This window comes from Pseudopodoces humilis, chromosome 3, assembly GCF_049639895.1.
Source record: "Pseudopodoces humilis isolate 2021_Gansu_Grassland_sample_001 chromosome 3, ASM4963989v1, whole genome shotgun sequence".
Taxonomy (NCBI): Eukaryota; Metazoa; Chordata; class Aves; order Passeriformes; family Paridae; genus Pseudopodoces; species Pseudopodoces humilis.
Genome location: NC_142202.1, coordinates 70,332,016 through 70,346,207, shown reverse-complemented (window position 1 = coordinate 70,346,207; position 14,192 = coordinate 70,332,016). Strand labels below are relative to the sequence as shown.

At 42.0% G+C, this 14,192-nt stretch overlaps 1 protein-coding gene across 2 annotated transcripts; it reads left to right on the top strand.

The window, feature by feature from the left end:
* The first annotated feature begins 8,396 nt into the window (after nt 1–8,396).
* Nucleotides 8,397–12,745, top strand: MTRES1 (mitochondrial transcription rescue factor 1). Of its 2 annotated transcripts, none has more exons than XM_005518247.3 (4): nt 8,397–8,473; nt 9,935–10,370; nt 11,192–11,264; nt 12,293–12,745. In XM_005518247.3, the coding sequence occupies exons 2-4, from the start codon at nt 9,943–9,945 to the stop codon at nt 12,467–12,469; spliced, it is 678 nt and encodes a 225-aa protein (XP_005518304.2). In that variant the 5' UTR covers nt 8,397–8,473; nt 9,935–9,942; the 3' UTR covers nt 12,470–12,745. The 2 variants fall into 2 exon arrangements, with proteins under 2 accessions (XP_005518304.2, XP_087910019.1); XM_088053893.1 differs by lacking the exon at nt 8,397–8,473 and adding an exon at nt 9,000–9,467.
* The last annotated feature ends 1,447 nt before the right edge of the window (nt 12,746–14,192 follow it).

Below are 14,192 nucleotides of genomic sequence, written 5' to 3'. Positions count from 1 at the left end.
TAAAAAAAAAGCTTTAGCAAAATAAGTGTAGACAGAGCATTAAGTGGAATTAATGAGAAATAATTTTGACTTAACCATTAATTTACTCCTACCATTTAGATGCTAATCTTGATCCATCTAAAATATTTTAGGAACATCAATTGCCCATGAGAATCACTGGATCCTGTGCTCCCCCAACCAGCTCTTCATTCTCCTTAGTTGTGCACAGACTAGACCTTACATATTAGAACTTACTACACCTCGTAGATCCTCTCAGAGTCCTCATCCAAGAAGACATGTCAAGCTCAGTCTGCTGCAGCTCTCAGTACTTGCCTGAGTCATATTATGAGTTATTTCAGTTAATACCCACCTGTGAACTTGTGTATTCATGTATTAGAACCTGATGTTTTTTCAAAAGACAGATTTGGAGAAATCCATTTTTGCAGCTTTCACGAACTAGCTCACATACGCTGATCTAAGCTGACATCATCTGGTGATATGTTTCCGTGATATCCATTTTTAGCACATGGTTATGCCTTGAGAAACTCACAGGTCAATATTTCCTAATATTTCCTAGTATTTCATTAGTTAACCTGGCTTTTCTCTTGCTGCTTGTTTAGTGGAAAGGACTTGTGTTGCAGCAGCGCCAGCCATATAATCAAAATTTACCAGATATTTTGAAGCACCCTTCCTTACAGTTGCATCTGCACTATCATTGCAGAACAAGACTGAAATACTGATGGGATTGGTTGAAACTGATTTTAGACAACTGGACAAAAGCTGTTTGGCATGTGTCTTGGATAAGAACTTGGTATACTGAAGATTGCATTTCCTCTTCCAGTGGTTCATATTAAATTTTTATTAGTAAAGCTTTTAATGGAAGGCATGATTTGTGGTAGTGTAAATCTCCATTTATTGGTAATAAATGTTGATTAGATTTGACTATATATGTTTTCAGACATTGGTCTTGCTGCCGTGATGCAGAGCCACGATTCCAGCAGTGGCAGCTGTTTCCCTTCTCTGTTGATCTGAGACAAAGGTATTGGGCTGGCTAGTTAGAGGTACAGTTATGGAAGTAAGCAAAACCATGATTTCCAAACCTGGAATCATGAGCCTGGAAGTTTGAGCAGAAGGGAAATTGTGATTCCAGAAAACGTCTCAAGAAGAAATGTGTAAGGGCTGCTGCTTTAATGTCCGTGGATCTTTTGACTTCAAGGGATGGTGTCAGCCTACACAATTAGGTGTGGCTTCAGATCTGCTTGAAAGCACACCTTTCTCCCTAAGTCAAACAAACTCCTGGGTGACATCAATACAAACAAATTAAATGGTAGCAGAGCCTGTTCTTTGGCCTTCAGGCCAACTGACATGTCTAACCCTGTCCACACTGTTAAACTCCCCCAGTCTCCAGAAAATGGAGGCTAAGTCTAAATTGCCTATTGGGAGGTAGCTGTCCCTGGCCTGAGCCAACCCCTGAATCATGGTCAGGAATTGCTTGGGATCATGCTTCTTGGAACAGGGCAAAACCAAGACAGAGTTTTCCTTCACTCATGAGGCATAATGCCAGATAATGTCAGGTCTATAGACAGGAAGAAGTAAAAATGATCAAAGGTAATTTATTCCATCTTCTGATTTGAGGGAAGTTTAAACATTATACTCAGAAAAAAAAAAATCAGTGAAGGGTATTCAACAGCCCAAAGACCTTCTTTTTGTTTGCCAAACTATCTTTGCATAATATTTCTCTTAAGTCTTCTTTGCTGCAAGTTTGCATTGCATTGCAACAATTTATTGTGTTGCATAGTAAAGTGCACAGTAATGATGACCAGATTCGTAAGTGTTTACTGGTTGAAAACATATCAGACATTTTGCACTGAGAGAAGGAAGAGTTGCATGACAGCAGCCATCTACATCTAAGTAAGTCTCCCTGGAAACCCTTATAGATGATGAAAGGAAACAAGTGCTTCTATGACGTAATTAATCTCATTTCATCACAGACATCTGAAGTAGATTAATCACTTCCTGGAGATGCTGACACCTCTTCACTGTCTCCTAAAAGAGTATAGATGATTCACTCTGACATTTGCCACTATATTTTCCTGTAGTTTGAAGAACTGATTCAATTCCTTCAAGCTTTCTTCACAGGATTTTTATGCTTTTTTTTTCCACTTTATTTTGTACTCTCTCAAATCTGTCTTAATTAGATCATGCTTTCCAAAGTAGCACACTCTGCTCAAGATGAGACTTCAGCATGCAACAACTCCATTGATGCATCTTAGAAAGAATAATTTTTCCCAAATGTTTTGTTTTGTTTGTGGTTTGATGCAGTTTTGTGATTATCTCACTCCAGTTCTTGAGCAATAATGCAATGTTAGCACTTTTCCCATCTCCCTGAATTTTCCTTCTATGATAAGACTTATTAGTAGAGGACAGGCAGAGAAAACAAAGTAATGAGAATGAACCATGGAGAAATCTGGGAAACAGGAAGATTTGAAGCTGGATGGGAAGACACAAAATTATAAACCAAAATAAGAACAAATAGGATTACAACGTGTACAGTAGTTCAGCTCTCCTTCCAATTTCATAATAGAAAAAGGGACTAGTCTAGGATTTGAAAAGCTGAAATGCTGAAAGGAAACTTGTATCATGTATCACTAGGAGTGCTAAGACTTCATGTATCTTTTAAATGGTGAATACTTTATCACAGGGTATCATTATGCAAGGTGCAGAGAAGGAGTGGTCACACAGTGATGAGAACACCCAGAGTTTAAACAGCTGGTGTTGCAAGGACACTCTTCCCTGGGAGATAAATCATCCCAGATCTTCCTACTATGCGATTTACACATCTTTTACACCTCTGGAGTTGGACATTGTGAAAGGGCAGGACAGCCTTGACACCAAGTAATATTATTCTGACATTCCATCCCTCCTTATTACACCTTTATTGATATTATTTCTTTGTGTGTATGTGTATCTCAAAGGTGTGTTGAAACAGATAATTTTTTCTGTTTATAGATGCTAATCAAGAAAACTTGGTGTCTTGTCACTAATGGACATGAAATTATTCATATGGACACTTCTCAGTGTCAGAACAAAACTCAGTCCTTTTATTCTCTGACTCCAGTATTTATAGACTCTCGACAATGACCAGGGACTGGATTATTAAGTTACCACCTTCCCAAGCACACTGGTCATGCGAAATGTCCATCAAAAGATGTTTCTTAGAAAGAATGTGATAAACAACTTATGTTTATAGAACTTTCATGGAAAAGTAACTAAAACTATGAAAACATTATCAGAAGGCTTCAATTTTCAGAGTAACAGTCTCTGAGTCACACTGGAAGATGAAGTATTTTCTCAGCCTTTTTTCTGCTTTTAAAAGTAAGCCTGACTCAAAACATTGTTGGTTTGGGTTTGTTTGGGGCTTTTAGTTTGCTTGTTTTAAGAAAACTTTAATTATACACAGATGGAGGAACAATTGAAATTTCCCCATTGGAAATTGATAATGCTAAACTTGCATGTGTATATCTTGAATTAGTTGCTTTCAATTAGAAGAGAGAACATTATTTTCTAGTAACTAAAGACATTAATCTGAGGAGAGTACAGAGGAAACACAGCAGTAAACAAATAATTCAAACTACTTAACATTTGCTCATGAACTATGTTGTTTTATGGCTAATAAATAAAGTTCAAGTAATGAATGCTTAATTGATTGGTTTTGGTTTTTATTGCATTTACCACCCACTGTTAGTGCAGCTAGATAAATCCCAGAGCAGCAACCAACACCAGCAGGACCTGAACACGTTCACTATAGAATGAATGAAAATCTTAAAGCCTGTCTTAGGAAACAGCACAATAACTTTTCCTACCAAAAAAATTACTGTGTTTTAGACATTAGCAAACAAGAAAGCAAGGGTGAAACAACAAAACAAATTTCATTGCAAACCTCTCATCAAACTGGAAAATTAAAAAATTAGCAGTGAAACTGCAGAGTTTTTAATCTTGGTGTAGCTGGATTTAAATCCAGACTGGCTGAAGGAAGTTACTCACTGTTTTCCTCCCATTTGCTTAACCACTGATGTAACATCAGTTTTCACTGGCAAGGCAGCAATGTATTTCTGGTTTAGGTGATTCACCATGCTGTGACTGATGGAGTGGCCTCACATCACTTCTTCAGTGCTGGTCAGAGCAATCTGAACTATCCATCTCCATCTTCTTAAATATTATGGCTCAATATTGCCTCCTACTCTAAAAGACAAAATAGGAAGTCAAAAGCCAAATTAGTCAGGTAGTGAAAAGGATGGGGAAAAAAGAGAGAATGATACATTAACAAGTGACTGTATCCATCACTTAAACAAATACAAAACAATACTTGAGACTCATCCACTTACCTCTACTCCTCTAATTAATCTTTGATGTCTAAGATGGGTTTTCAAGGAATAAGTAAAATGCAAGTAAAGGTGCTTTGTGAAACCTTGCTCACTTCTGGAAAGGGATTCTCTGCGCAGGATGCCAACGTGGCTGCAGGAAAAAAATGGACAGAAGTTCATAATGCAGTTGTTATCATAAGAGATGAAATGGCAACACAGACAGCTGATAAGCAGAGAGAAACAGAAGTTTCAGTGTACTGGGGTAGGAGCTGAGTACGTTAAAGGTATCCTAAAGAGAATAAACACAATGTTTTATAGCAAAAGATAGCACAGTAGATTACATAGGCAAATAAATGAGAGAGGGAATTTTAGAGCAGCCTGCCAACTGAAAAGGCAGCACTGGAAGGGCTAGAAAGGGAGCTTCTGCTGCATGAAAGGTTATTTTTCAGAGAGGGGCTTTAGAGGAAGAAATGATAGGATTATTTGGTCACAGATTAAATGCAGTAACCTGCTAGAGGAATTGTCTCTAGGCTAAGGACTAAGAAAAAAGAACATCTAAGGAGCTACAATAGGTGTGAAGAGGTGAATTAGCAGTCAGGAAGCTCTTTATTCAAATGAATATGGACAAACTTAAAGGTCATGCTCATATGTGAACACTTGTTTGGCCAGGCAGCATAAATATGCATTAGAACACTGTCCGGTCACCTTCCCACCTTGAAACAAGCAGTGTAACTTAAAAAACATGTGGTCTCCACAACAAAATATTGAAGTGGAATCTGCAGAGACAAGTAATCTGGTGAGATATGCATTGCAGAATGTTAGTCAGAGCTACTCACAGCACTCAAATGGCAGCATGGGGCTCTTTATTTTGCAAATGCAAGGACTGTCAGCAGATCCAGCGCTGTCACTTGACTGACCTTGCAGGAAAACAAAGGCAACAAAAAACCCTAGGCAGTGGGGAGGGAATTCCCAGTTACAGATTCCAACACACAGGTCAAAAGCTACTGAGAATTTTCTCTTTGAGCTACCAAATCTAAAAGATTAATCTTGTGAGTGAATGGCATAGGGAGTACGTTGAAATACATGAAATGAAAATCAAACGAGAGGAATTACCCTTTCTAGAGAGGAGATGTCTCCACTGAAAAAACAAAAACAATTCTATGGGATTAGACATGGGAAGAACACACCATGATCAGAACAATTAAAAAAAAAAAAAAAAATTAGACTACAATGAATCTGCCAGAAATGAATGATCACTGTTTCTTACCAAAATTGAAACTTTTGAGTGTATGTTGTGGAGGCCTCTTATTAAAAAAAAAAAAAAAATCAAATCACCTAGAAGCAGGTTAAAGAACATCCTGCTCAGAGATAGGTATGACTGATGTATGATTGAGCAAAGCCTCTTGTGCGGGAAGTCTGAGCCCGTGGCAGCTTTGAGAGGAGCTTTTCACTGCCATCTAATGGTAAACTGGGAGAAGAGAAAAATTACACTGAGGTCTTCACCCCCTCGGAACATTTTGGTTATAATTACAGTTCCATATAATTAAATCAGGATTGATCATTCTTAACTTCATTTTTGCATTGTTTTTTTTTCATTAAAAAATGCACATACTGACCCAGGCTGGGAGTTCCCTCTCATGGCTCTTCACCTCTGGCACGGAGGGAGTCTGACCACAAGAAGACCCGGGAGATATTGAAGTTCCTCTACAGTCCAGGGCTGAAATAATCCTGGGGGAGGGGGAAGTCCCAAAAAACCTTGGTAGGCATCTGCTTTCATGACTGAGATGTAATAATAACATGATGTACCTTCCAACTAGTACAACTGGAACAGTTGCCGTCATAGCTGGACTAGGAAATTAAGCAAGTGTGTCAGAGGTGATGTCTCTGTTTGGGGTGGAGAAATGATGAGATAAATCAGATTTGTGATACCTGCTCATGACAATCAAGTCACATTTCCTCTGCATCTGATTAATTTCTGCTTGTGCAAGATGCAACTGTATCATCATATTTTAAAATATAAGAGAGGGGGTGACTTGAGGCACACTCTACCTTGCCATTCAATATGAAGCTGCAATAAGTGTCATGCATGAATAACATAGAAAGGCACTAATACTTATATTTTTGTTTACTAAGAGTAGGTTAACTTCATGCTCAGAAACGTTAGATCATGACTTTAATCCTACATGAGACAAGTCAAATTCCAAAAAATTTGAAGAGAATGGGGTGCATGATAGGATTGGGGTGGTTTCTGTTGGGTTTTGGCTGGGGTTTTTTTTTCCTTCTTAGAGAAGGTAGCATTTCTGCTCAGGGAATCCACACTGCTTTTGACATTCTTTTCTGTTCTGACTCACTATGTGCCACTATGAATGCAAGGAAGTCACTCTTACCATCCTTCCCTCCCCGCCCTCCACCCCGGTAAGTATGTCTGTGTATTTTACCATATATAGGGGGAAAGTGCCAAAAAAAATTGGAGGCTATATTGTCAACTGAAATTGGTCAAAAATCTCACAGAACTTAGCACTGGAACATTCAAAATACATAAAGACACAAAGGTGTTCAGAGACTTCTTCCCAGTGAAGTTTCTAAGGAGGGGAAATAGTTTTGCCTGTGAATTGCTCATTACCAAATATCCCTGACATAAAAACCTCCCATTCAAACACTTTATAACAAAGTTTATACAGGTGTAAAATTAGGAAAACACTTATAATGCCCATGCTAATTGCACCACTGCTGTTCAGCAATAGTTCTGCAGTTATATCACTTTTCAGATTTGCTTGTATTTTTCCAAGGGACGGCTGGTCTGTCAGGTGAGGTGGCTGGCATGTTAAAACAGAACTGTAAAGTTGAGGAGCTTTTCCATCTGCCAAAATTACTCTGAATCTTGTGTGGCCACTTACATCAGAGTGAGATGCTACCAATCTGGTTGCATTCTGTGCCTGCTCAGTATGGATACAGAGAATTCCCCAAATGCTGAGAAATCGGAGCGTTCAGAAGCAAAAAGAGATTGGTGCACAGCATAGAGAAATCTGGGAGAAGGCAGAAGTGGGGATGGACCTCCTAGTTTCTGAGCTCCAAAGAGAAGGAATAATGAATTATCACCAGTAATGGAGATGCAGAGTAAAAGAAGGAGATGTAATGTGAAGGAAAGTAAGAAAGATAAAGGGAAATGTAGGTCACAGAGGGGGTTGAATTAGATTGTCATGGTGGCCAAACCCTTCAAATCAATCTATGGTTGGAAAACTTGTGCATCTGCTGGAATGATTTCCCCAGTGAGAGAAGTTCATGTTTTTCTGGTTTGGGCATGTGGTCAGAGCATGAGGAGCTGAAAACGCAGAAAAAACTTCCCTAGAAAGCCAGGGAAATTATAATGGGAAACAGCTCCAGCATATCTCAGTGTGGAGGGAGACCATCGGTGGCTGAACCAGTCTTCCAGCAGAGGACAGGGCAGAGGCTGGCCCAAACACAGAGGGCTCCTCCCGTGGAACCTCCCGGTTTGCTGAGGAGGGATTGGCAGGATCCCCACTTTAGCCTGCTGCCCTCCTGCCTCTCCCAGCTCCCTCCAGCCTCTGCTCCCAAACCAGCGGGCACGGTGTGCAGAAGGGAGAGATAGGGACGATGCCAGGAGGATGGAGACAGGCTTTTTTCGGTGGTGCCAACTATTAGGACACGAGCCAACAGGCAGAACATGATGCACAGGAAGTTTCGCCGGAAAATGAGGAAGAACTTTACTGCTCGGGTAACCGAGCACTGGAAAAGGCTGCCCAGAAGGCTTGTGAAGTCTCCTTCATTGGAGATACTTAACCACTGTCTGGACACAATCCTGTGCCGTGTGCTCTGGGATGTCGCTGCTTGTGCAGGGAGGTTGGACCAGATGACCCACTGTGGTGCCTTCCAACCTTGCGCATTCTGTGATTCTGTGAGAGGCGCCTCGGCTCCCCGACCGGCGGGCGCGGGGCGGAGAACGAGCGGCCCCCGCGCCGCCCGCCCTGCCCGTCCCGCCCCGGAGCGGGTCCTGCGGGCCCCGGCAGAGGGCGCCGAGCCGGGGCTGCTGCGGCTCCGGCTCCGCCTCCCGCGGGCGAGCGGCGGCGGGGGACGGCAGCGGCCCGGGCCCCGGCGGCCGCGGCACCCAGGTAACACGGCGGGCCGCCCCTCCGCCCGGGCCGGGCCGGGCGCGCCGCGGCTCCCGGGTGGCGGGGCCGGGTCGCGGCGGCGTTCGGCGGCGGGCGGGCGGCGGGGCCGGGCCGTGCGGCCTCCGGGGCAGCCGCCAGGGAAGGCGGGGCCGCCCGGTCCCGCCGCCACCGTGCGTCCCGACGGCGGGTCAGGGGCCGGGCCGGGGGTGCCGGGCGACTCTGCCCGGCCGAGGGCTCCAGCGAGGCGGAGAGGGCGCTTCCTGTGTGGGGCGGGCTCACGGCCTTCCCGGCCCGCTTGTACCCGCTGGCCAGCGCGGAACAAACTAAGGTCGAGTGCTAAAATGAAGGAATAATATTTGTTTGCACGTCCAAATAACTGTTGGAATTTGCCCCCGAACTGAGGAGAAGGCAGATACACGCCTGTGTATTCTGCGATCGCTGTACCGTCCTACAATTCAAACTATATGTCATATATTTTAAGTTCACATATTTAGATACAAGAAAAAAGCCAGAGGAGGTGTGGTTATTTTTATTTGGCCAGTAATAGCCCTCATTGCTCAGGGCTTTTCTCTGAGCCACAAATACCACCTCATTTCATATTTTGGCAGGGGTCATTAGGTGCGGGGAAACCATACTCTAAACTCAGAAGAAAACACTTTTCCGTGGATATGAGATCACAGTAAAAGCCAGCGCAGCACCCAGCTAGTAGGGACTGTAAATCAGTTTCTGAGAGGGTTGAAAGACATCTGGGGTGTTAGAGGGGTGTTTCCACCTGCATGTCCCAGGTTAGAGAAAGGAGCAGCAGCACCGGGGAGCTTCCATATGAGCCTGCTGTGTCCGGTGTCACTCCTGGTGTCGCGCCTGTTGCGGTACACAGAGTCGTGATATTCCTCCCGAGCACTACCACGGCGCCACTTCCTACTTGGAGAAACAGGAGGGGTCGTTGTTCAGCATTTTGTTATGCGGGAGTGTTGTGGTCCAAGCAGAAACTGAGGTTAAGCAGCTTTCGGCTTTTCTGGATTTGCTTGCTTGCAGTGTTCAGCAACTTGCTTGTATTGACAATGACTCATGATAAATAGAGATCACCCTGTGCTTTTTATGACACAGATAGCAGCGTTTCCGTGTATTTTGTAAATTTTATTTCAGATGTAGGGAGGAAAGTGCCACAAATGTGTTTGGACAGTTAATGTTGAACAACAGAAAAGGAATTACAAACGGAGTATTCCGCTGGGCTTTTCTGTGTTTGGTTCTCGTTGTATTTAGCTCCTTGTAGTTGGCCAGTGTGTGAGAAAGTCAGATCATAAAGCCACCTAAAGCTTTGTGCTTTCAGGTGATGCATCACTGTATGGGGAACTGGATACTCATCTTTTTGTAGTAACTGTTATGCCATGTGTGGGGAAATCCTTCCAATCCATCAAAGCAGTTGCTCATTTTTATATAAGAATGTTTGTTTTATTTTAGGTTATGCTATGACTGGCTTCAGACTCCCCATCAGCACTTTCAGAAAACTAAATGTCTGGTTTGGGCTGTGGGAGAAATTTCCCTCAAATAAACTGTATCCCACTTGGAGGAGAAGCTTATTCTGTAGCTGTCAAGCAAGCACAGTAAACTACAGAAGATGTTTCAGTTTCTCCCCAGTCAGACTCAGTGCACTAAGACTCTCTCCAGAGTATATCTCAGTACTTTCTCTGCGCAACAAAAGCAGCAAAAGCTCTAAAAGGAGCAGACAAAGCGTACAAGAGGAGGAGGAGGAAGAAGAGGAAGAAGATGAAAGTAATTTGGAAGATGAATTTGAAAATGACCCCAATGTAGTAAAAGATTACAAGGATCTTGAAAAAGTAGTGCAGTCTCTTCGATATGACGTGATCTTGAAAGCTGGTCTAGACATGGCAAGAAAGTAAGTACAGAAGAAACAACTTGGTAGCGAGAAAGACGTCATGCATCTAAAATTTGACTTTTGATAACCTTTTATTGTTGGAATAACTCAGTATTTGTGGGGGTTTTTTTGGTGTAGCTTTTTTGACCCTCTGCCTGCACGTTTTGGATGTATGGATGTTCCTGTTTATTTCACCCTATCTCCCTTGAAACAGCCTGATTTTGCTTTTCCCCTGTCTGCAGTATTTCTGAGATTGCTGAGGAGGCATTTTGTATCACTATTTATTTAAAATTAAGAAAATGCAGAATACTGTACTGAGTGATATGAAAAGGTCTAATTTGAGATTGAGGGAGTAAAATAATGCACTATTTAATGAATGGAGAAATAGGGGATGGTAGGTATAAGCTTCACAGGTCCACCAGGTAAATGTGCAGTCTATAAATGTATCACAGAGTTTGATCTAATGCAACCTGCAGAAGTCTGATATCACTATGTTGTTAGAACAGAATATTAGTATAACTTGGTCACTTACAAATTATTAAATTGGCTGGTGCAGGAAAGGGGACATTATTCATTGGATATTCAGGAGACAGATCTCTAGAAACAGCTTTTCTGGCACAGAGCAACTATATGCTATTATTTAATTTAGTATCTGTGAAAGACCTTTTCTTTACATCCAGTTCAAGTCTGTTCTAACCTCAAGTGAAGGTGTCCTTTACACACAAATTAGAGCTGTGGAAATGTGCCTTGCCCATGAATGGTGGTGCTGTGTTTCTGCAAAGAAACACTTTTATTTCTTCTACTGCACACTATAACTGCAATAAAACCTTGTTTTTCTTCAGTAAAGTAGAAGATGCATTCTACAATAATGAACTCAGGCTGAATGGAGAAAAACTATGGAAGAAAAGTAGAACTGTAAGACTTTTATTTTTTTAATTTCTTTTTAATATAGCACAAGAAAATAGCTAAGGCATGACCTTCTCCCTCTAGATCACTCTGCAAAGGTGAATGCACAGCATTGCTAATACCGCTTCCACGTCGGGGGGGGTGGTGGTGTGACTATACTTCCCTGGGTAAAATGTTATTCCCTAAGGCAGACAGGAAACTTGTGTGGTTGGAAAGTCAAATCTAAGACTGGAAGTCAAGAGAAGGCATTAAGGACAGAACATTTTAAGTTGTTGAAGGGAGCAATTATATGTATGCGAGGTTGATGGAGCAGGAATGATTAAATCTGAGATACTGGTGGAACAGGCACATGATTAAAGAAAATAGGAAGTTTGATGATAGAAAGGGATTGAAACTGGGGTAGCTGAGGGAAGGTTGTTGTACCTGTAACAGAGCACACAGGACCACAGTTAGGAGAGATCCAGGAGGGTCACCAGACACGTACTTCTACCAACCCTTTCTTCATGTGAGGGTGATCGTCAGAGGTGGCTACTGTCATCAGAGGGCAATACAATGAGAAATTTTGATTCCTGATCCCATAGAGTTAAGGCTGGTTTATGAGAGGTGTACTGCATCTGACCTTTGAGAGGAGCACAGGCAGTTGCTAAGCACTCTGTTTTTGAAACACTTCAAACCGTTTAAAAGGCATGAGGAAGAGCTTTGCATTTTGCTGTTTTGTGTCTGTGTTGATAGAAAAAGACTGGTGGGATGCACAATTCAGGAAAAAAAGACATACATGAAACTTTTTTCACAGAGTTAGGTGTTGGTTGTATAACATGGAGGGTGAAGCTCTTGGCATGGAAGATCATGAGACATGTAATTGCATATTGCCACAGCTTTCCTAGAAGTTTATAGCTGGAGGATCTATAATAGGTCTGGTATTGGCTGCCTTCCTCCTCTCCTGTGAGATAAGAATATTAAGTGGAAAGAAAGAAAGATTGCAGGGATTTGTTTTCCCCAGGGAATGTTTATAATCACTCATCTCTTTCTGTTTCCAGGTGAAACTTGGAGACACACTGGATCTCATAATAGGTGAAGATAAACAAACAGGAACTGCTGTAGTTATGCGGGTAGTCTTAAAAAAATTATCTGACAAAACTGTAAGTGAAAAATACAAAGTCATTTTGAGGCGTTGGAAAAATTTAAAAGTGCCCAAACAGGATGTACTTAAGTAACAAGGGGTTGCATGTCACAGCATAAGATTTTTGCAGAAAAACATATTTTTTTGTTAAATATGAATTTTGGTTGAACAAAATTACAGTACCCTTTTTTAAGGGCTTGTGTCAGAATGTTATCTTGCTCTGCTGCGTACATCAATAATCATGCAATAAAGCCTGTCACTTTTTGCTGTTAGCTTTGTTTTGTGGTACTGTAAGTTAAAAGATCCAACACTTACATTTCCAGGAAATTTCTTATAAATAATGAACCAATAAAGACTGATTTGATCACTATTTAATTGTTGTCTAATTTTGTTAATCAGAAAGGTTACATTAAAGCTGCCATCACGTCAAGCAAAATGGCTTTCTTTGTTTCATCTCTATATTCATGACATAGTTAGGGCTAAAGCCCTCAATTATGTAAAATTGCTTCCTTTTTCATTATTTAATCTTAATTAAAAGTTAACAGTACCAACTTTATGCTTACGTATGCTGTTGCTATACCAAGAATACAGCAGGATACTGATTGCAGTGGCATATTTAAGCAGGAAAACTTAATGGTGACAGAGAATCCTAGAATCAGAATAGTTTATGTTGACAAGACAAGATCATTGAGTCCAGCTGTTAACCCTGCACAGCCAAACCCATCACTAAATTGTGTCCCTAAGTGCCACATCTACATGCCATTTAAATACCTCCAGGGATGGTGAGTCCACCACTTCCCTGGGCAGTCTGTTCCAATGTTTGACAACCCTTTCAGTGAGGAAATCTTTCCTAATGTCCAATCTAAAATTCACCTGGTGGAACTTGAGGCTATTTCCTCTTGTCGAATCACTTGTCGTCTGGCAGAAAGAGACCATCCCCATTCCCCATCACTGTGGGCCCAGCCGTGCAGACAGGCTTTTACCCAGTGAACAGTGCACCTGTCCCAAGCCATAAGCAGCTAGTTTCTCAAAGAGAATGCTGTGGAAAATGTCAAGAGCTTTACTAAAGTCCAAGTAGACAACATCCACAGCCTCTCCCTCATTGATTAAGGAGGTCACTTTATCACAGATGGAGCTCAGGTTGATCAAGCAGGACCTTCCCTTCACAAAGTTGTGTTGGCTGGGCCCAATCCCCTGGTTGTGCTGTGCATGCCGTACGATGTACTCAAGATTAATTATCTGCTCCATGACTTTCCCCAGCACTGAGGGCAGGCTGACAGGTCTCTAGCTTCCCAGATCCTCCTTCCAGCCCTTCTTGTAAATGGGCATCATACTGGCTGACCTCCAGTGACCTGGAGGCTCCGTGGTGAGGCAGAAGTGTGGGGAAATGATAGAAGGTGGCTCAGTGAACTCTTCTACCAGCTCCTTGAGTACAGCTGTGTGGATGCCATTCAGCACCATAGACTTCTGTCTAAATGGTACAGCAGGTCACTGACCATTTCCCCGTGGATTATGGGGGGCTACGTTCTTCTCCCTGTCGCCCAGCTCAGAGGTCTGAGTACCTGCAGAACAACTGTTATTACTATTGGAGACTGAAGCAAAGAAGGCATTAAGTACCTCAACCTTTGTTGTCAGTACATTTCCACCTACACCCATCCAATAAATGATGCAGATTCTTCTTAGCCAACCTTTTGTTGCTTATGTATTTATAGAAACAGGTTTTTAATATATTTTATGACAGCCAGATTAAATTCCAGTTTCTTCTACTTTCTCTCTGCATAACCTTAGAACATCCCTGTAGTCCTCCTGAGTTGCCT